Source organism: Xenopus laevis, chromosome 5L (genome assembly GCF_017654675.1).
Source record: "Xenopus laevis strain J_2021 chromosome 5L, Xenopus_laevis_v10.1, whole genome shotgun sequence".
Taxonomy (NCBI): domain Eukaryota; kingdom Metazoa; phylum Chordata; class Amphibia; order Anura; family Pipidae; genus Xenopus; species Xenopus laevis.
In genome coordinates this window covers 82,981,019-83,003,961 of record NC_054379.1, presented here as the reverse complement: position 1 = coordinate 83,003,961, position 22,943 = coordinate 82,981,019, and the positions used below count along the sequence as shown (strand labels likewise).

General features: G+C 38.2%; 1 protein-coding gene across 1 annotated transcript in view; it reads right to left on the bottom strand.

Annotated features, from left to right (window-relative positions):
* Positions 1 to 22,943, bottom strand: part of atg5.L (autophagy related 5 L homeolog) — a gene marked incomplete in the record, with an annotated part of 95,007 nt that overhangs the window by 27,008 nt on the left and 45,056 nt on the right. Inside the window, 1 exon segment of the mRNA NM_001091862.1 lies at positions 16,594 to 16,688. Within this exon segment, the coding sequence (NP_001085331.1) occupies positions 16,594 to 16,688 (95 nt within the window).

The following is a 22,943-nucleotide window of genomic DNA, read 5'->3' as shown; positions in this document are numbered from 1 at the left end:
CTAATTAACAATTCATTTAGATGCATTCAGCAGACTGAACTGGATTTATATGCAGCCATGCATCTATATAAATTGTACAGGCAGTACGTACTTGTTTTTATTTACTTTGCAACTTTTGATCGGTTTGACCAACCTATGAAGTGACTGCACCTACTGAGTTACCGTATATACCCGTGTATAAGCCGAGTTTTTCAGCATCCAAAATGTGCTGAAAAAGTCTACCTCGGCTTATACTCGGGTCAGCGGCACCCGACCCGAGTTGCTGAGATTGCAGTCACTTTTAATCATTCCTATACCAACAGTACACTTGGGGAGAGACTGCAATATCCCACAATGCCCTCTGTTGGTTATATGAAAGAATAACAGTGCGCCCTCTGTTGGTTATATGAAAGAATAACAGTTACTGCAATGTCACACAGCGCCATCTGTTGGTTATATGAAAGAATAACAGGCACTGCAATATCACACAGCGCCATCTGTTGGTTGTATGAAAGAATAAAAGTGACTGCAATATCACACAGCGCCCTCTGTTGGTTGTATGAAAGAATAACAGTTACTGCAATGTCACACAGCGCCATCTGTTGGTTGTATGAAAGAATAACAGTGACTGCAATATCACACAGCGCCCTCTGTTGGTTGTATGAAAGAATAACAGTGACTGCAATATCACACAGCGCCATCTGTTGGTTGTATGAAAGAATAACAGTTACTGCAATATCACACAGCGCCATCTGTTTGTTGTATGAAAGAATAACAGTGACTGCAATATCACACAGCGCCATCTGTTGGTTGTATGAAAGAATAACAGTGACTGCAATATCACAGCGCCCTCTGTTGGTTATATTAAAGAATAACAGTGACTGCAATATCACACAGCACCCTCTGTTGGTTATATGAAAGAATAACAGTGACTGCAATATCACACAGCGCCATCTGTTGGTTATATGGAAGAATAACAGTGACTGCAATATCACACAGTGCCCTCTGTTGGTTATATGAAAGATTAACAGTGACTGCAATATCACACAGCGCCCTCTGTTGGTTATATGAAAGATTAACAGTGATGGCAATATCAAACAGCACCCTCTGCACATGGTAGTGGGACAGTGGGACAATGCACACAGTAATCCGTTTGGCAATTCTCTGTCACCATCAACTTTGCAAAGAAGTCCGGTTGATCGCTGGGGGGGTCGCTTTGGCAGAATGTGCGCTGCTGGGAGACAGGGCTGTAGTTGTGTCTAGGCTTATACTAGAGTCAATAAGTATTCCCAGTTTTCGTAGGTAAAATTAGGTACCTCGGCTTATACTCGGGTCGGCTTATACTCGAGTATATACGGTATTAGCAACCAAGACTGAGGCAATATATTGTGTATAAAATCTGTTCCTTTGGGACTTGAAATCGGATTCTTGGATTTCAAGTCCTGGTTTATGTGTTAATATATAATTGTGAACACTTAACTTGCCCTGAAGCACCCCCTTCTGTTACAATTTTATGTGTTCATTGTCACTTTATTTCCCTGTGGGTCTGTGCCCAAGGGAATGTAGACTTAAGCTGGCCACATAGTTGTACAAAGTTGTATGAAATTATAATAATCGTCTCCCAAGATTTTTCATACCATGGTGATCAATTGTTTAGTTGATTGGACAGGTTAGAAGATTTCTGTCGGCTAACGATAAGATCTCTGCATGTATTGACTATTTGATGACATCAATGAGTGACTGTCACTACTATTTCTCGGACATAACTTTTGTATGATTGCGGTCTGTCAATTAATGGCCAGAACATAGTCTGCTTTTTTCATATCTTATTTAATTTGAATGGTTAATAGTAGATCTTTACATTAAACAAATGATCTTTCATCTTACAAAGAATAAAATCTGCATATCTATGGCCAGTTTAACCCTAAATGCAATAAATTGAGCAATACCTATTTCAATTTCGTTCAATAGTGGTTTCATTGCCTTGCCAAGTGGTTAAACAACATAAGTCAGACACATTAAAAACAGACGTGTGTCCAAAACAGGAATGTTAAAAACAAAATGTATGAAATCCAAATAAAAGTAAAGTGTTCAATATTTATTTTGCAAATAATATGACTTATTTTTTTTCATGCCTATGGGAATCCCTGAGCATACCTTGATGTTAGGAACTTAACTAAATAAACAACTGTTTTTTCTTGGGCACCAACATGCTAAAAATTGCTGCCAATATCCAGACAAAATTAATAGCCTATATAGTCTATTCATGGGAGAGTACAGCCATGGAAATATGTGTCTGTTCCATGGTTACTTCAAAGATATTATTTACACAGACAACTGTCAACTTCTTTAGAGTCTTTCTTTCAGGGTCAATCTAGAAAGCATCATACAAGTGATACTATAACATCTCTATTCATAGTATTAGGCCAGTCACAGAAAACAAAAGGATCCTGTAGGAGTTCATTAAAGAAAATGGAAGAAACAACATCCTATCATTCTGTAACTCACACCAGTTTTAGCAGTGTAAAAAGGGGCAGAAGTAAAGTGGAGTATATAACTATTGAGTTACCAGAAAAGATGACTCACTGGCAGGATGTGACGGATTTGCAGGATTAAGCTACATAGGCATAAGAGAGAGTGTATAATATGACACCTTTTTCAATATATGTTTAATTAGGCTACTTCATTATTTATGTCGGAATAATTCAAAGTCTTTTATACTAGCTTTAATTTAATAAGAAAATCTGTAACTGTAGTTTGACAAGTGGGAAAACCCACAGAGTAGTATGGCAAGTAAATGTCACTGATATACAATACAGCGCACGCAGATCCTGAATTACAAAAGGTACAAAGGGTAGTGCGCAAACCTAAATCAGGTTGTAAGTTATGCTTCTGTAAAAACACATGGTTGGATACATAGCTGCTTTATGTCCATTCATATGTAAGGCACTTTCTAACTTTACTTATTAATATTAATCCCATATGCAAGGAGAGCTACTTACTAGTGCACAAGCAGTTTTGATGTCATTGGCACTGTGTTTTGGGGTGGGCTTATTCCATTTAGGCTCAAATATCACAAAATTACATTATTAATGCCTAGTATAACAACATTTTACTTGCAAAGAAAAATCTAAATTTTTTGGTAAATATATTCACCAGTCTAGAATCAAGACATGAAAAGGGTAATCTTCTGCAATAGTGGCCTCTTCTGGCCACACGAATTTCAATGGTGAGACAAATGTGCAACCGATCTCTTTCTTTACAGATAAAAAAAGATTATCAATGTAAATTTCACTGTGTAGTACACATTACTGCATATATATTTAATACAAAAAAACAATAAAAATATAAGTCTATAACTATACAGACTTAAGCTGGCCATAGACGCAAAGATCCGCAAATCAAGGATCCGTACGATATTTGGACCGTGTGTGGAGAGTCCCAACATTTTTCGTCTGGCGAAGATCAGTCGTTTGGTCGGACAGGTTAGAAAATTTCTGTCGGCAGCGGGTAATATCTCTGCGTGTATTGCCGATCGTATGATTTTCAGTGGGAGACTGTCACTAGCTTTGTCAGACCTATCGTACGATTGCTGTCAGGGGCAGAACATCGGCTGATCTGTTCTTACTGCTTCTGAATGGTAAGACTTTGATCTTTATAGTTAGTTGCAGGTCGGGAGATGGGAAAGTCCGATCGTACGTTGATTCGTACGATCGTATCTTTGCGTCTATGGCCAGCTTTATAAAACTACAGGTCCCAAAAACTCTCCAAAACAGATTACTTTAGATTTATTTGAAAAGTAAGTCGTTATTGAAAGCAGTATTTGCAATTCCTGCACAAGTATTTACTTCCTTGAACATTTTGTTGCGATAAGGGATGCACCAAATCCAGGATTTGGTTTGGGATTCAGCCTTTTTCAGCAGGTTTCGGCGGAAAACTTCTGCCTGGCCCGAACTGAATCCTAATTTGCATATGCAAATTAGGGGCGGGGAGGGAAACCAACAGATAAGGAAGTATGCACAAAATATGTGTGAAATATTTTTCGCCTGCAAAGCATATGTTACTTAACTCAAATGGTCAAATTCCAACATTCTATATCCCAGGGAACCACTCCCTCAATAGTTGAATGGTGTTCTGACAAAAAAAAATCCTCCCTACACAGGTGCCCTATAGAATTGTAGCACTACAGGAAATGTTCCCACTATAGAAACCTTCTGTGCCTATCATATGGTAACTTTGGATAGAAAAAACGGAGCACTTCCTACGCATCTGATGACGGGAAAGAGAAAGTAGCCACCCCATCCTATTTTATATCACCCTAGTTCAGATAAATTATACTGCTTTATTTTACTTTAGAGGAACCAAGGTCCAAACAAGTACTCGTAATTAGTTATTTATGAAACAAAGTTCTTCGTTTTTATGTTGTGCTCATGTCTATTTTTATAATGCAGAAATGTATAGGGGTATGAAAAAAAACGGGCAACTGTTTAGACAACGCTATCATAAATTAACTGAATAACCCAATTAGAAAATTGATTACAAAATCAATGAAACTATTAGGTAGTGTATATTGAAAAACAGATTAGACTTGCATCTTCTTTTATTTTGTACATTTTATTTTTGAGATGACATACACTTTAAGGAAAAAAGGTGATGGAAAATTATTAAATGTTATTTACATGTCCTTTTGATTTCATTTACTTAGCTAAAGCAAACGTAAACCATGCTAGTAAAAATCCCTGCATGAATACAATTTTTAATGGTCGGTTATGACTTAATTTGAAGTAGCATGAACAAACAACAGAACACTTCCCATTAAATTTAATGGCAAATACAGTTACAAAAATCTGTTTAATTTTTAATTAAAAAAAAACCATAAAATCACCTTAATCTTATAAACCTATAGAAAAAGTACATTTTTAAAAATTTATTTTTGTTTGCACAAACATAAAAACTAATAAAAACTTTTAAAGGATATTTCTGATTGGCAGAGGTCTATTATTTCTCTTAAACATTGTTATTAGGCTGCTGTTTTATCAATATTGGATATCCTATGCTAAAGATCAATAGATAATTATCTTTTTCTTAAAGATAGCTATTAAGCTTGCAAACATCTGTTTGTTTCCTTTGTTTAAAACTGCAGTGAATTGTTGTGTCTAGACACAGTTGGCCCTCATCACAAACTTTCAAGATAATTTTCGTTATTTCGCTTGGGAAATGGCTCATATCTTCCTCACATCCTTACAATGAACTAGCTTTCGCAGAGGGTCCCTATGATCTAATTTTCCGCTTCCCTACCTACTGTGATTCATCCATTTGTCGTAAAAGGAACATGAAACAACAGCAGTGCAGCATGCCTAAATTAAATACAAACTCCACAGCCATCTCTATAAAGGAAAAGTTACAAATAAACATTAACAAACTTACTGATATAGTAGCTTTTACTGAGCTTTGAAAAAACAATATGTGCAATACATTGTTATGTAGCTGCCTGTATCTGTGAACTGCAACCACAGTCTGTGTGAAATGGAGAACAGGCACAGTGTCACTATTGTGAGGCTTGCTCCTATAACAGATAGGTGTGAGTATGCAGTCACAGATACAACAAATACTGATACTTCATGTTTTTCATTGAATTATAAATAACAGACTTAGCAGATGCCCTAATTAATATAGGGAAAGCAGCCTATTAGGCTAACAACAAATGTCAAGATAAAAAAAAAAGCCAAAACACTAGTCAGCAGTCCCGGATGTGTGTCAAGGCCACAAAGGGCCGGGAGCCTAGGGTGGCACAGAAAAAGGGGCAGCATGGCAGCCAGCCACATGTGGGGGAACAATGGGGTCAATGAGCGCAGTTCTCTGCCCTTCCTGACCCCTCTGCAACAGATTGCCCTTGTGCACGATCCTGGGGGGGGGAGGATACCTGCCTTTGTGTCCCATCCCCTTACTTGTGTGTGATCCTGAGGGGTTCAGGAGCACGGGTGGTTGACGATGTCGGCCTTGTCAGCCATGCTAGTCAGGAATAACTTAAAACAGGGCATCATGGATTTAGCATGATAAGGCATTGCAGATCTCTTATTGGTTGCTGCACCAGTGCAGAATTTCCCAGTGCTGATAAAAAAGACCCTGTATTTTGTGGGTCATTTTACATGGCTATACAGCTATAATAATTAAAGTAAAAGTAAAGTTGAAAGCATATTAATAATGCAAAAGTATAACTAATGCAAATACTTACACTTATCTAGCTAACTTTCCAAAAAGCAGAGGGCTGCCACCCATCTTCCCTTCCTATGTCATCATGTTGGCTTACATAAACATGTGTCCAATTACTTATTAATAAAAGATCAGGTACTTGGGGCAGGGATCCCTGGAGTACCTGAGGGGGAGAGGAGATGAGCAGCAGGGAGGGAGAGGAGATGAGCAGCAGGGAGGGAGAGGAGATGAGCAGCAGGGAGGGAGAAGAGACGAGCAGCAGGGAGGGCGGGAGAAGAGCAGAAGAGAGGGCAGGGAGAGGAGCAGAGCAGCACGGAGGGAGAGGAGAAGAGCAGCACGAAGGGTGGGCAGGGAGAGGAGAAGAGCAGCACAAAGGGAGGGCTGGGAGAGGAGCAGCACGAAGGGAGGGCAGGGAGAGGAGAAGAGCAGCACAAAGGGAGGGCAGGGAGAGAAGAAGAACAGAGCAGAACAAAGGGAGGGCAGGGAGAGGAGAAGAGCAGAACAAAGGGAGGGCAGGGAGAGGAGAACAGCAGCACAAAGGGATGGAGGGAGAGGGGAAGAGCAGCACGAAGGGAGGGAGGGAGAAGAGCAGAACGATGGAAGGGAGAGGAGAAGAGCAGCACGGAGGGAGGGAGAAGAGCAGCACGGAGGGAGGGAGAAGAGCAGCACGAAGGGAGAGGAGAAGAGCAACAGGGAGGGAGAGGAGTAAAGCAGCACAAAGGGAGGAAGAGGAGAAGAGCAGCACAGAGGGAGGGAGAAGAGCAGAGCAGAACAAAGGGAGGGCAGGGAGAGAAGAGCAGCACAAAGGGAGGGAGGGAGAGAGAAGAGCAGCACAAAGGGAGGGAGGGAGGGAGAAGAGCAGCACAAAGGGAGGGAGGGAGAAGAGCAGCACGGGAGAAGAGCAGCACGAAGGGAGGGAGGGAGAAGAGCAGCACAGAGGGAGGGAGAGGAGAAGCACGGAGGGAGGGAGAGCGGGGCCATTGGGCTGAGCACGGAGGGCTACTCTGCAGATCCCCCCCTTTGCCCCCATCAAGGTAGATCTCCTGATGAGGAGCAGGTGTCGAGCGTAGATCCCAGGGTAACAAAGTCTGGGCACCCCTGTCAAAGAATCTATCTAGTGAGGTCATTCAGTAAGAATTCCAAAATCCTTATAACAAGGTAATAAAAGGCAAATAAAGCCCAGCAAAAAGAAATAGTTTTAAATTCACAAGCAGAGAGGACAGTAGCTGGATGAATGTTTAACTATGGCAATTTTTAAAATTAGCATTTTGTGTACAGCAATAGAAGCAATAACTACTTTATTATGACTTATTATACGAATTGCTGTTTTAGCCTATGCCTTCCTGACATTCGAGTTTTTTTCGGTGAAAAAACTCTAATCGAATTTGATTTGAGTTTGCGGGCCGATCCCATTCAGCAGTGTTTCAAAAATTCTAATTTTTAATAAATTGCAATTGGTCGAATTTTGAGTTCATGGGATTTTTAAATAACTCCCATGAACTCGAAATTCGACCCTTTATAAATCTGTCCCTTAATGTACTAACACATAAATGTGGTTCAAAGGGTTCAAGGCTGTGAGTCAATGTTGTTTCCCAAGGAGCAAATACACAGAATGGCCATTGAGCAAATTGGCCGATAACAACTTAACGAAGCACCCACATTGCTCCCTGTTTGTCTAGATTCACCATATGTGATACTTAAAAGCATTTACTCTGAAAATGGCTTGTTTACATCACTGGCTTGTTAGCATCAATGTTTCTCAAGGGCTGTCTAGCAACCTTGGATATACAGATTGTACATATATTCCGTTCTAACGAAAACATTACAAAATAGGCAGCACTTACATTTCGGCTTCAGAAGCTTATGAGAAATAAAAAGTGGTAATATCTGTAAATGAGGAAGTTGATCTATTCTGGGAGAAGGAAGTCCATAGATAGCTTTTATTGGAAGGGTGGCCATAGTTTTGGTGGGCATGACTAACATTTTTAAAGAGAAGCTGCCAATGGTAGTACATTTCCAAGCAGTAAACAGCTTCTCCTTCCCTAGTGCTATCATTCCTATTTCTCAACTTCCCCAAATGGAATCATCAAATTAAGTGGAGTTTTCATTTATTCGCCCACATAGGTTTCCAAGAAGTATGATGTGGCACGAATGTATAGAGAATTCTGATATAAATGTACCTGTATATACACATTTTCTTTAGTAGCCTCAGCATTAACGTACATGGATAACTCATAGTATTTAAAGGGGGTGGTTCAACTTCAGGTTAACTTTTATAAAGTTCTAGAATGGTCAATTCTAAGTAACTTTTCAATTGGTCTTCATTATTTATTTTTTATAGTTCATGAATTATTTGCCTTCTTTTCCTGACTCTAACTTTGAAAACGGGGTCATTGAACAGCGATTCGGGCAATGTTCATGAGTTTCGGCGCATGCGCAGTTGTCGCTAAAAGGAAAACTGTTCCAACTGCGCTACGCCCGTCTCATTCCGAAGAGAAGAAAATGGTTGCCGTGAACTCCGCTGGACAGAATCTGCACCGAGGGGTAAGTTAAGACTTAGGGGCATTTGCCCAGGGTAGCAGCTAGGCTGGGGGGAAAGTAGGGAGGGGGGTCTATGTAGGGTGGGGGGGTAAGGTTTTTTAACTTTAGGGTTTAGTTCTCCTTTAACAGATTGCATAGTGGGTCCCAAGAATATCACATTTTATGTCATGCAGTTACTTCTTCATTCACTAAATATTTACTCTAAATCCCACACTGCTTTCACCTTCTGGTAAGAGGCAGCATAACCGCTTGGAAACTTCTGCTTTAAAGGAGAATTCAACCTGTTCTGAAAAAAAACACGTACCCCCACCCCAGGTAGACCCCCCCTCCCTCCTTTCCCCCCAGCTTTCTCCCTCCAGGCTAACTACCCCCCCCCCCCCGGGGGAGATGCCCCATACTTAGCCCTCACTGCAGATTCTTCCAGCGAAGTTCCACGCGTCCATCTTCTGTGTCCTCTGTAAGACGACTGCGAGATCGGTATTTCTGCGCATGTGCAGTTGAAGCAGTTTGCCAGTTTGCACAACTGCGCATGTGCAGAATTACACGGAAATTGTCGATCTCTCAAGTCATCTTACCGAGGACGCAGAAGATGGACGCGTGCAACTTCGCTGGAAAAATCTGCGGCGAGGGTTAAGTATCGAGTATGGGGCATCTCCCCTGGGGGGGGTAGTTAGCTTAGGGGGAGGAGGGAAGGGGGTCTACCTGGTGTGGGGTTTTTTTTCAGACCAGGTTGCTTCCTCCTTTAAAAGGGTTGTTCACCTTTAAATTAACTTTTAGTATGATGTAGAGAATGTTATTCCTATACAATTTGCAAATTGTTATTTAGCTTTTTTATTCAGCGTCTCCCCATTTTGCAATTTCAGCAATCCCGTTACTAGGCTCCAATTTAACTTAGCAACCATTCTTTAATATGAATTTGAGATTAGAATATGAATTGGATAGGGCCTGCATAGATGAGATGAGTAATAAAATGTAGCAATAGCTATACATTTGTAGCCTTACAGAGCATTTGTTTTTAACAGTCAGAGGTAAATAATTAAAAAACTATTAAAAAACAAAACAAAATGAAGGCCAATGGAATAGTTGCTAGGAATTAGCCATTCTATAACATACTAAAAGTTAACTTAAAGGTGAACTACTTCTTTCAAGAAAAACCGTAGCACAGAGAAGGCTACACAATTATGGCCAGGAAGAATAATTCTGTCTGTGATTACAATCACAAACATGTTTTTTGCCCAGCCAACAAATAAATCTTTCCTACAGACTTATAAATCCCAAACATGTGGCCGGCATAGCTTTGCTAATCAACTCCTGTACTCCTGGATTACATTCATAGATACTTCCTATACATTTGAAGTATTCCTAGACTACAATGTCATATCCTATTTCTCCATTGTTCTATTCTTCTAATATCTGTACACAATTTATTCTGAGACCGATGAATTTGCTTTAGGTACTTTCCAATATAACACATTGCTGTATGAATAACTTCCCATTAACAAACATTCAAGTCAGACGTTATCCGGAAACCAGAACGCTCCGAATTACAGAATGGCTGTCTTCCACAGACTCCATTTTATCCTAATAATCCAAATTTTAAAAAACGATTTTCTTTTTCTCTGTAATAATAAAACAGTACCTTGTACTTCATCCAAACTAAGATATAATTTATCCTATCCTATAATTTATCCTAGGGCACCTATCACAGCCAAAATCAAACACATATTAACAATCTGACCAGTACAACATAAACACGTTTAATCAAACTACATATATAGTTTTTTGAAAAAAACTGCAGGTTTTAATATAATCCCTTACTTTGTCAAATGGGTTCTTTCAATGAGGGAGGCCATACTGAGACTATAACAGAGACTATAATATGCAAATTTCAGGAGCATGCTCAGATTGTAGCACTGCTTTGAGTATTCTACCCAGAATGCCTAGTAAACTCCTCCACTAGAAGTATCAGGAGATTTCCCTATCTTGTCCCCTGCTGGTGATGTTATTATGCAAATGGAGGGCACACACTAACTTCCATACAGCTTGAAAATAGCTTAGAAGGGTTGATAAGCAACAAGGAATTTCAACTGAGCATGTGCGAGATTTCAGAGCTGGAGTTGGCTGGGAAGATACAGGTAGGAGGAGCCAGTGAAATCCAAGATGGCTGCCTCAGCTAGAACTGCAGTGGAGATAGGGGAGATCTTGCAGAAGGAATAGTGAGCTGATGATTTACATTATACAAACTCTAACTGTTTTAAAAAATGGATTTCTTGAACTTTCACATAGTGTATTTACTTAGGAAATGATTTTAGTTATGATTGGTGCCCTTTATTAGAGGCAAAACCAGTCTATTGAGTTTATTTGATGTTTAAAGGCTTTTCTAGTAGACTTAAGATCCAAATTACAGAAAGATCATTTTAAAGTTCAAAGGACGAGTCTCATTTTCCTCTGGTAAATTATTTTGGGGTTGCAATGGTTTACGATAAACGACACTAGTGCACCCCAAGCTTCCAGGAGAATCCAGAATGCTAGTAAAAACATGTGCCTTTGGACATAGATGTTTGGATATAGTTATTTTACTTGTTATAAAAAGATTGAGGTAAAAGTGGTGTCTTTCGGTCCATTGTCTGATAAAGGGAATATGAGATTATGCCTAAAATATAAAAGCATTCAGTAACTTAAAAGATCCTTCAACAAACATGCATAAACTAATTCTTCTGTTAGTTATTGACTTAAACTAACCATGTATCTGAACTTTTTACTGATGAAACCTAGCATTTCCAGTAACATCAGAACTGAGAAAGTTACAAGATGCCACCTGGGTATACGAAAACAAATCAGAAAATTCCAGTAGCAACAATTAAAAGCTGAACTGTAATATGCTGGCACTACAGTGAGAAGAGAAAAGTGCTTTCGACATCTTTAAAAGACCAAATAATGCACTGGCCAATTAAATACATCAAAGCAGAGAATATCAGGCTTGCAGATACTGCTTTCGGTAGTAATTACACTGACAGATAACTTTAAAACTAAGGAAGATTTTGTAACTACTGTATTTGGAAAGTTTGTTAGAATTGCATTTTGTTTTATTTATGCAAAACAATTGTTTTGGGTGGCAATAAAAAATAAAAATAAAAAATACTTATGCTCTGTGGTTGATAGATAACCAGCTCTGAAATATCAGTGTCTATGAAATGTTATCATATGCAGCATGTTAATTTTAAAGGGTTGATATAGTAACGCTATCCACTTAAAGCAAGCAGCTAAATAAAATTTAATAGCACATTTAAATAAAATTTAAATTCATCTGGATGAACAAAATCATTTGGCCCCAGGCCTATACATTTAAATTCATTCCCAGGATATCTAAGATATGTGGTTGGTTATTGATGTGACCTGGAGGAATTTGATTTTCACAAAATCTCATGCTCATTAACCAGTGCATTTTGTTTAGATTCTCGAACAACACTTTAGGGATCAAAAAAGACAAATAAGATTTAGATATTTCTTCGCTGCTTTAAGCAACAAGAGGTACTAGTTTTAACTGTATACCTGCCCACATTTTTCAAAAACAGCCCATAAAAAAGTCCTTTTATCCCCAAGGTAAACTCAACAGAATAGAGTTGTGTTTGCCCCCTAATTTACTTTTACTAAATCAAAATGAACATGTTTTTACACAAACAGCCTGTATAACTTTTTAGTTAGGTTTTTTTTTGTATCGAATTTCACAATTTTTAAAACTAACCCTTGTCTCAGTTCACAATTACCATCAGCATCAGATACGAACAAACCTTTTCCATGGCTGCTGCATCAGTGATATACGGATTAAAGGAACGCAGCTCCGATTCTGGGGCTGCAGCCGCATGAGGCGGGAGCCCAGATGCCGCCCCCCTGGTCTCCCGCTCCGCGCTTAAAAATTAGCGTCGGAGCGGGTTTCAGGGGGCAGTATCACTAGTGCATTGAGCGCAATAGCGCTCTTTGCACTAGCAGGGCTGAATTTCCGGGTTAAAACCCGGAAGTTCGGCTCTTAAAGTTACAAGAGGCGGCTTTTTGCCGTCCCTTGTAACTGGCCGCTCACTGCCGCCTGAGGCAAGGGTTTCACCTTGCCTCATGGCAGAAGCGGCCCTGAAGGAACGGTAACACCAAAAAATTAAAGTATTTTAAAGTAATGAAAATACCATGTACGTTTGCCCTGCACCGGTAAAACAATCTGTTTGCTTCAGAAACACTACTATAGTTCATATAAACAAGCTGCTGTGTAGCAATGGCAGAAATAGAAAAAAGGCTATATGGCACAGCTTAAATAGTGGATAACAGATAACACCATTATGTTCTACTGAGCTTACCTATTATCTGCTGTGTATCCTGTGCCTTTTCTCCTTTTTCAGCTTTGAATGTCTGCTCCAATAGCTACACACCAGCTTATTTATATAAACTATAGTAGAGTTTCTGAAACTATGGTTTTTAGGCAAGTAACATTCCATATCCATTAAACTCTTTAATGGAGAAGATCCAAAGTACAAAACTGGAGTTACACTTCATTGTTTCAGAGGCACACATATGAATTCTGGTTGCATTGTAACAATGATTTATGTGTGGCGCCCCACAAAAGTTACTGATAAGGCCAATTATCCTCTAGTGTAGTTGCATCAAAGCTGATGGGCTACAATAAAAAACAATTTGTTGTGTGTATCAGGCCATCAAACTACCTGGAAATTTATGGGCCACACCTTCCATGCCATCCAAGATATGATGAGCGACAGTTATCTGCTATTTTACCTGTTTATGCCAGATTATTATAAAACAATACGGTCATACAAAGAGTCCTTGTGGCTATCATTTGCATGTTGGGAGCCATAAAAATCTCTTGCAGTGCCCTGGGACTCCAGTTCCACATCCCCGAATAAATTGATTAGGGGAACCAAACAACTGAATGCAAAGATTACTATAGACACTGTCTTAGTAACAAAATCATCTAGCTTGACTGTAGATGAGAACAGTATATTTTTTAATACCCTAAAATGTATCTCTTACATTTTAGAGCTTAATAACAATTGCCATCACCAGCACTGCAGGTCTACGAAGCCAACAGACCAGTTGCTAAATTTTCATGTAGGAATTTATAAAGCTGTAATTTCACAATAAATTAGTAGTTTTATGATGAATAGAAATGTCTAACCCAAGAGATTGGGTTAGATATGCATAGTAAGAAGACTGTAACCTGTAGAAAACAGTCTACATGCTCTACTAAACATGCAGGTAATCCTTAGCCACATTTGCAAAGTGCATTGCAAAATAATTCTACATTTTGACCAATTCTTTCATTTTACGGAATTACAAAACATATGATGAAATGTTGACATTTTTATGACAAAATTTCAGAGTAGGATTAGTTACCCAGTAAAATGAGAGAACTTGTTAAGGGTCTGAATATTTTTGCAAGGTATTTTACACATATGCATTAAAAAATAGTGCAAACATTTGTGGAATCTTGTTCCCCAAGAACAATTTCAAAGAACAATATACTTGGTAAATCATGGTAGTTAGTAGTATGGCACAAAATATCAGACAATCATAAAATCTCTTTATACAAAACCATAAAATCAATCCCCACAATAATATACAAACTATTGAAGTGGTCATAAATTGAAAGGAGATTAAAAACTCAATAAGACATAATCTAAATATGTTTTGGGCTTCTTATGTTTTGGACTTCTGTACAAGGCCATCAAAACCCTTAAACAGTGGTGATCGCTACCTCAAAGATGCACCTGGAAACTCCCCTTCTTTCTGTTCTACTCATTTACAGCACATGCTTTGTACTGCTGTCAGTTACATGCGCCCAGGGATCGACTCAAAATATAGAGTATATACACAATATAGAATTCAATTTACAAGGCATATTTTGAATTCAATTTAACTTACAGGACAGAATGAAAACAAGTGCATTCTGAGGGGATACTTGACAACTTTGACTGAAGTCCAATCCATATTTGTCACTTGGTACTAAGAATTCTGGTGTCCAGTTTAAGATATTTTGCATTTTTAAACTTCTTAAAGGAGAAGGAAAGCTACAGAGGTATTTTATTGCCAATATATTAACTGCAATAGTGCAAGCTAGAATGCTATATTTATTCTGTAGAATATTTTACCATACCTGAGTAAAAAGCTCTAGAAGCTCTCTGTTTGTTTAGGATAGAAGCTGCAGTATTAACTTGGTGTAACATCACTTCCTGGCTGAGTCTCTCCCTGCTCACTTGTAGCTCTGGGCTCAGATTACAGCAGAGAAGGGACGGGAAGATGAGCAAACTGAGCATGCTCACGCCTGGGGCAAGGAGGTTTAAGCTGAAGGCAGGAAGTCTGATACAGAAGCCCATGTGTACACAATAGAAGGAAAGAAATGCTGTGTTTCTTTTGAAAGAGGACTCGGAGCAGCACTACTTTGAGGGTTTACTGGTATATTTAGGTGGACCTTTCTGATAAGGCTTACTTAGTTTTAACCTTTCCTTCTCCTTTAACACCATAGATCTGTGCATTCTTCATGTGGAGTAAAGTAAAATTTAGCCACAAAAAGAAAAGCCATACCAATACATAGTGGAATATTAGGGATATTTTCAAAACTATATAAATAAGAGATAAAATAATAAAGTTCGTAAAGAAGCACTTTGTATCCAAGCATAATTATTTTTTTTTTAGGCTCTGTACTCACTGCTACATTTTCAAGTGAAAACGCAAGTATTTACAATGCTATTTAATTACAGGGTATTTCCAAGTGTTTTGTCACTCGCCCCAGAGCATGATTTTACACAGGCGCCATTGCCCTTAATGAGATTATAAAGTTATTTTATCAAATTCTACTGAATGTATGTATATTTTTAATTATTTAGCTCTAATAATGTAAGCAGAGCTGCATAGCAGAACAATACCTTAAACAGGACGACCAACCTATTTTACCTGTGAGTTTCATTTAATTGAAAAAAAAAAAAAAGTTGGGAAGCAACATACGCATGAAAAAAGTTCCTAGAGAGGCAAATAAGGACTGTGATTGGCTAACTGTTTTTTTCTGTTGGCAGTACACCTGTTTTTTATGCAACCAAAACTTTGGAGTAACAAAGAGGGGGTTGGTGAGCAACATGTTGCTCACAAGAAACTGGCTGGGGATCACTTTGTTAACAGAACAAAGAGGGGGGTCAATACAATAATAGATACAAATATATATAAAGAACGCTTATTATGCTTACAATCAGAATGAAGTGCTAAGTGTTAAAGAGAAAAGCAGAAAAAGGTCTCTGCCACATACAGCTTACTATTTAAATGGACACAAATTAAATCTGTCAGTACATTTTTGTAGTGTGTAAGGTTATAAAGTAAAAATTCTTTAGGTAGCTGGGACCAGCTTTCTGGGAGTAAAGCAGCCGACGGCAAAATCACAACTCATGAAAGTATAATATCTTTCAGGCAGTTTATCAGACTTGTAACAGAAAATAAAAATCCATGCCACTCTCCATTGTGGCCGGAGCTGCTTTTCGACCTGATGTGCTTTGGGTACACACAAAACACCTGGGCTGGACTAATAGTCCCAGGACCACTCTGTTTGGAACCTGAGAGATATATAACCTAAGTCCTGGACCACACGTAACCACATATTGCCTACATAGGTGATGCTAGCTTTTGTATATGTTACGATGAATATATCAAGAGTACGGTAGAATTTCAAAAATTGTAAAGTTAGAATGAAAATATCAAAAACAAGCAGCAATAAGAAATAAGCACCAGAATGCACTTCATCAATATAACACTTGTAATGTAAAAAATTCAAGATGATGTTAAACAGACTTTTATAGTTACTGTTTTCTTTACCTGATATATTCTAAATGGTATATATCGAAATCCACCATCCTCTGGGGAGAATTCCATAAGTTTTCGGTTTATAGCCCAAAACTGTTCGAATTTATCTAAAAATTAAAAAAAAAAAAAAAATTATTAAAAACATCTTTAAATAGTAAAACAAAATATTTTAAGCAGCTATATACACATAAGCACAGATGATATTCACCTTTACATGGATGTATTACATGCATCACAATAAAAATTTAGAGTAAAAGATCTACTGTTTCCCTATGAGAAGAGCACTCCTCGTTCACTTGGCTTACCTAGTCATTAGCATCATGGCTTAGCATTTTTGAGTTGGTATATTTGTGGATAATTCCAGGAAAGATACACTGGCACACAAGGTAAATTGCAGTGCCTTTACCTTGTGTGCCAGTGTATCTTTCCTGGAAGTATTCGTTTGGGGATTGCCGTACCCTGTACTCTGTGCACCAGGTTATCTTCTAACAGAAGTGAGGAGTGTGCTCTGCTTCATCCTTGTTCCAGTCCAATATTGTGGATAAAACATGTTGCAAAACATGGGGCAACAGAATGTGCCTTTGTCATTCTTTTATGCACTTGTTTGCAGCATATTTGAATGTCCCTGTGCACACCATTTCAAAATCAACTTAATACCGATTTCCTAGGCAATACACTTTTTAAAACAATGGATTTTAGGTTCAACAGACTCAAACTTTTAAGTCTGTCTGAATTAGAATGCTTAGGACAGCTGCTGCTTATACAAGGAAATGCAGGTAGAACTTGGACCACCTCTGACTCAGGTCTGGATGTTCAGGTGCTTCATTGTTCATCTGGTTATTTCATTGTTTTAGGTAAGGTGTGGTTCAAGTAAAAATGACAGCATCTCTAGGATGAACAGTTCATACAGTGCTACTTACAGTGACAACGCTGGTCCCCCGCCAGCAGTTTGTCCAATGTGTGAATAGATGAACAATGTGGGAACTTTCAGTCTGGGTCTGAGGTGAACAGTACAGGTCTTTAGGAGTGTGAACAATAGAGGTGTCACAAGTGTGAACAATGCAAAGTGAGAATTTTACTGTCTGAATTTGAGGTGTAAACAATGCAGGGGCCAGTTAATCTCTACATTAATACCTTTTTAAGATTACACAAGGTAGGCAGGCACAGCAGGCAGACTTTCATGTGGGGGCCACACAAGGGAGGGTCACAGGCTGCCACTAGGACAGCACTGGAGCATATTGGATCTCGTGTGCTAAAAAGAGAAAGCAAATAACTAGCAAATTTAATGTATTACAGGTATAGGAGATGTTATCCAGAATGTCCGCGTCCTGGAGTTTTTCGGATAAAGGATCTTTCTGTAATTTGGATCTTCATAACTTAAGTCTACTAGAAAATCATTTAAACATTAAATAAACCCATTAGGCTGGGTTTGCTTCCAAAAAGGATTAATTATATCTCAGTGTGGATCAAGTACAAGGTACTGTTTTATTATTGTAGAGAAAAAGAAAATCGTTTTAAAAATTTGGATTATTTGGATAAAATGGAGTCCACGGGAGATGGCCTTTCCGTAATTTGGTGCTTTCTCGATAACGGATTTCCGCATAACAGATACCATACCTGTATTTACAAGGGCAAAGTCCAGAAAAATTGGTGGAAGATTTGTATTGCAATGCTAAGGATTCCATCTTAATTGTGCCTATGAAAACCCAAACATCATTTTGCAGAAACAATATAAGCCACCAATTTCCTACAAGTTATGTGCTATTGTGCTTGTGACCAAATTGGTATACTATGGGCAGGTTAGGTTGTATGTTTTTCCACAACAACTTAAAAAAATAACGTGTATTATTGCACAAACAAAAGTATTGAGCTGCAATGATCTCCACCCTGCAGCTCTACAAATACTATGAGACAATAATGATACAAAAACACATATAAAGATCCCTGCTGATTACTAAAACTCCCATAGTCATTACAATATGTCCTTATATAACATTGTTACTCATTCACTGAAGGGAAAGTAATCCAACAACAGTGAAAGTTTCAGCCTTTGCAAGCATCACTATATCAGATTACATAAAAAGAAGTTCTTTGGTGAGCATATTTATCAACAAAGAAAATGACTGGGGAGACACAATAAGAAATTACATGTATCCCTCATTCTGGAGAAAGCTTTTACATCACAACGAAAATAAATCCTTGATGGTATGACCTCATTAGACACACTAACACTCATTTGGTCTCCTTTAATGTGCTTAAAGCCAAAGACCACATTTGGCTCCTGCTTTTAAACTAAAATTTCAAATGCTTCTCTTATGCCCCCAAAAAGAAACCGCATCAAATGCGGATTATGTAAATATCAAACTATGATTGAATTTCTGGTTGTCTGTAGACAAGATATTTTCCACATTACAAAATCCTGATTCCTGAAAGTGTCAAATGGCAAAGCAGTAAGCAGCAAAGAAGAAAAAAAAAAAAAAAAAAAAGGACTCCCCTACTAACAGCCTTATGTACCAAACATACCCGTAAATCTGAATAAAAACCACCAAATATGTTCTAGATTTCAAGCAATATCTCAATAGCATGTTTCCTGGCAAAACCATGAGTTATAAAAATTATGCTGCAAAAGCAAAACACTGCCTCAAATATGCTTACAGTGATAGAGGGAGTCTAAAGAACAGAAACATCTGTGTAAAGAATGCAGGCAGAGGGAAATTTTTTTGCTGAGCTACTCAGATGAAACAAAAATACACAAGAATGTGACGAAATAAAAGCAATGGAGGGGAGGAGTTTTAGATATGGGGCCCTCCACCCCATGTTGGCACTGTATGTCATAATAATATGTTAATTTAATGGGTCAGTGTGCACTGAATCGGGATCAGGCGAAGTGTACACACAGAGCAGAAATTATTTTGTATGCATTGTCGTGCCTCTCAGTGAGCACACATTCAGAAAGCGGAAGACGGTGAATCAGCTTTAAATTAAATGAATAGATCAGAAGGATATTGGAAGATGTTCTGTGGATGGATGGATTTGGTTTGAATGAAAAGCGTAATGTTTGACAAAACAAAAATACTGCTTTCCAAGGTAAGAACTTTACTCCATCTCTAAAACATGGTTGTGGTAATATCATGATTTGGATGATTGCTTGCCATCATTGATGAAATAATGAATTCTGAATTGTACCAGCCACGTCTGCAGGAAAATGTATCCACTCATGGACTGAAGCTCAAAAGAAAATGGGTCATACCCTAAGACAAAAAGCCTAAACACAAATGAATCTATGAAAGTATGATTAAAGATGAAGACGTAATATTATGAACCAGTTTTCTTAGCGTGTCACCCTGAGACCACATATTCCTAGCGTTGGAAGTTCGCGCACGAAGGCCCCCACAAGGTCCTAACAACAAATGATTACCATGCGCAAACTCTCCTCCGCACGCACAAACACGCTTTCAAGCACTTGAGCACTAGGGAGCTTTAAGTCCCTAGAGCTCCTCAAGGTTGGACTTTGCTATAAAAAAAACCAAAAAACCATCTAAAAAAGCCAGCACAGTTCTGGAAAAACATTCTTTGGACAGATGAAACCAAGATCAACCTCTACCAGAATGATGGCAAGAAAAAAGTATGGAGAAGGCGTGGAACAGCTCATGATCCAAAGCATACATCATCATCTATAAAACATGGCGCAGGTTGTGATAGCTTGGGTGTGCATCGCTGCCAGCAGCACTGGGACACTAGTGTTTAACCATGATGTAACACAGGACAGAAGCAGCCGAATGAATTCTGAGGTGTTCAGAGACATAGTGAGGCTCATTTATAAACAGTGGGCAAATTTGCACCTGGGCAGTAACCCACAGAAACCAATCAAATGATTGCTTTCAGTGCTCAACCTGCAACTGTTTTAAAAAAGCTAATCACTAATTGGTTGCTATGGATTACTGCCCAGGTGCAAATTTGCCCACTGTTTATAAATGAACCCCACTGTGTCAGCAAAAATCCAGCTAACTGCAGTTAAATTAATGAGGAGTCGTTTCATAATACAGATGGACAATGACCCAAAACATACAGCCAAAGCAACCCAGGTGTTATTAAAGCAAAAACGTGGAATATTCATGAATGTCCAAGTCAGTCACCTGATCTGAACCCAATTGAGCATGCATTTCACTTGTTGAAAACTAAACTTCAGACAGAAAGACCCACAAACAAACAACAACTGAAAGCCGCTGCAGAGCATTAAAAAGGAGGAAACTCAGAATCTGGTGATGTTCATGAGTTCAAGACTTCAGGCTGTCATTGAACATTTTATTTTCAGTTTTTTAATTTGTCCAATTACTTTTGAGCCCCCTGAAATGAAGTGAGTGTGTTAAAAAAGGCTTTAGTTCCTTTACATTTTTAATCTTTTTGTTCAACCCGATGAATTAAAGCTGAGTTGAGCTTGCAGTTCAACTGCATCTGAGTTGTTTCATTCATTTCATTTAAAATTCATTGTGGTAATGTACAGAACCAACATTTTTTTTTAAAAAAATGGTCTCTGTCCAATTATTTATGGACCTAAATGTACTTTAGGTTATGTTTATTCAGAAATATGTAAAACTCAAAAGGGCTCACAACCTTTCAAGCACCACTGTATCAACAGTTCAAATTCAGATTTTTGACTGAATTGTTGCATTACGTGAATTGTTGATTAAAAGAAAAGTCTATATTGCTTCTAGGTTACAATAATAAACATAAAGCAACTTCAGATAACCAACCCAATACAAATACCAGGCCAACAACTTCAAACATGTATAAGGTGCATATGAAAACAAATACCTAATTGAAGTTCCATATTCCCAACCTTTCCAAAACACATGAAGCACAATTAATAGCCAGTGTTTTGGATGGATCTTAACCAACTGTGTTAGTAAATGAAAAACCGCATAAATAAATGCATTGCTAAATTATGTATGATGTGCCACTCTCTTTCTAACATGGTAAACTGTAAACAATCAGGTCCTGCACATTTCACACTCTATTTTGTGTTGGTCGCTCTCCAAGTTGATCCATGTTCTTTCAAGTGGCAATTCTTCACAAATATGGGAAAGTCCAGTATGGTCAAAATGTTCATTAGTGAAAAAGAAGTAAATTTTCTTGCATTGCTCAGTACTGGCTAAGAGCAAATTTAAATGGCTAATCAAATTATATCCATGTCTGAAGTAGTCCACTAATAGGTATGTTCAGCTGTCATTAACTTAGCACCACTACCCTTGCAGGAGAGCTATGGTTGATGATAAAATATTATGCCCAGACAACCACTAAAAAGTGGAAAGTTGTAGAAAGGCAGTTGCTTGTATATTTTAGAGAAATCAAGAGCAATATAAAAATATATTCAACTCTTAATACTTTCATCAGCCACTCATCAATAAAACCTTTAATAAGTTAATATATAAGTGAATGTCGTCATACTGAAATAGGTTGCTTCCATTATTTAATATAAAGAAAAAAAAAAAAAAAAAAATGAAAGTATAGCAGATGCTTTACACTATCCAAAACCAGTATGCCTATAACAAACGACAATACAAGTTTAAAAAGGTGTTAACGGGCACCTTTCATCCAAAATGTTTTTTTTACCACCAAAGGGGCGAGATAATAGAGCTCATACACCAGTTGGGCAAAACATTTTTTTTTTTTTTTTCAAAATAGCCCCCACCAGTGCTAGGCTGCCTGCACTAGGAGCTCTCCTCTGGTGTGGGTGGCCATGTTAGGGAACAAACCTGTGCATAATTATTAATATGTATTTTTAGAGCGCCAACATATTGAACAGCGATGGGGAAGCGAGTGCCAAAACTCGCTCATTATGCAAGCTTGTGAGGCGCATCAGAACATCGCCACCTACATTGGGAGTTCCCATCTGCTGCAGGCAACCTAGCGCTAAGGGAGGCTATCTTTAAAAAAAAAACAAAAACAATTGTTTCCCCAATTCTAATTCTTAATTCTTAGTTTTGAGAGTTTTTTTTTTAAAATATAAAACAATAAACAAAAAGTATGAGAACATAAATTAAGGATAAACTATTCTTTCCCTTTTAATCTACAAAGAGCAAACAAAAATGTATACATTCGCAATGCTGTTTTTACAGATGGCAGAATGCCAAGAGAAAAACTGATCTCACATATCTATTAAGCAAAGATACAGTTAATAACAATATCTTCCCAGGGCATGGTTATCTGTTTAAACATGCCCCTTCAGAAGTCTAAACACTAATACTAAGAACTACCTGTTTAACAATAAGCCATAGCTCTCAGATTAATTAATATTATCATGTAAAACTGAAAACATATGCAAATAAGGTTGAATATGATGATGCCAGAACCACAGAGAC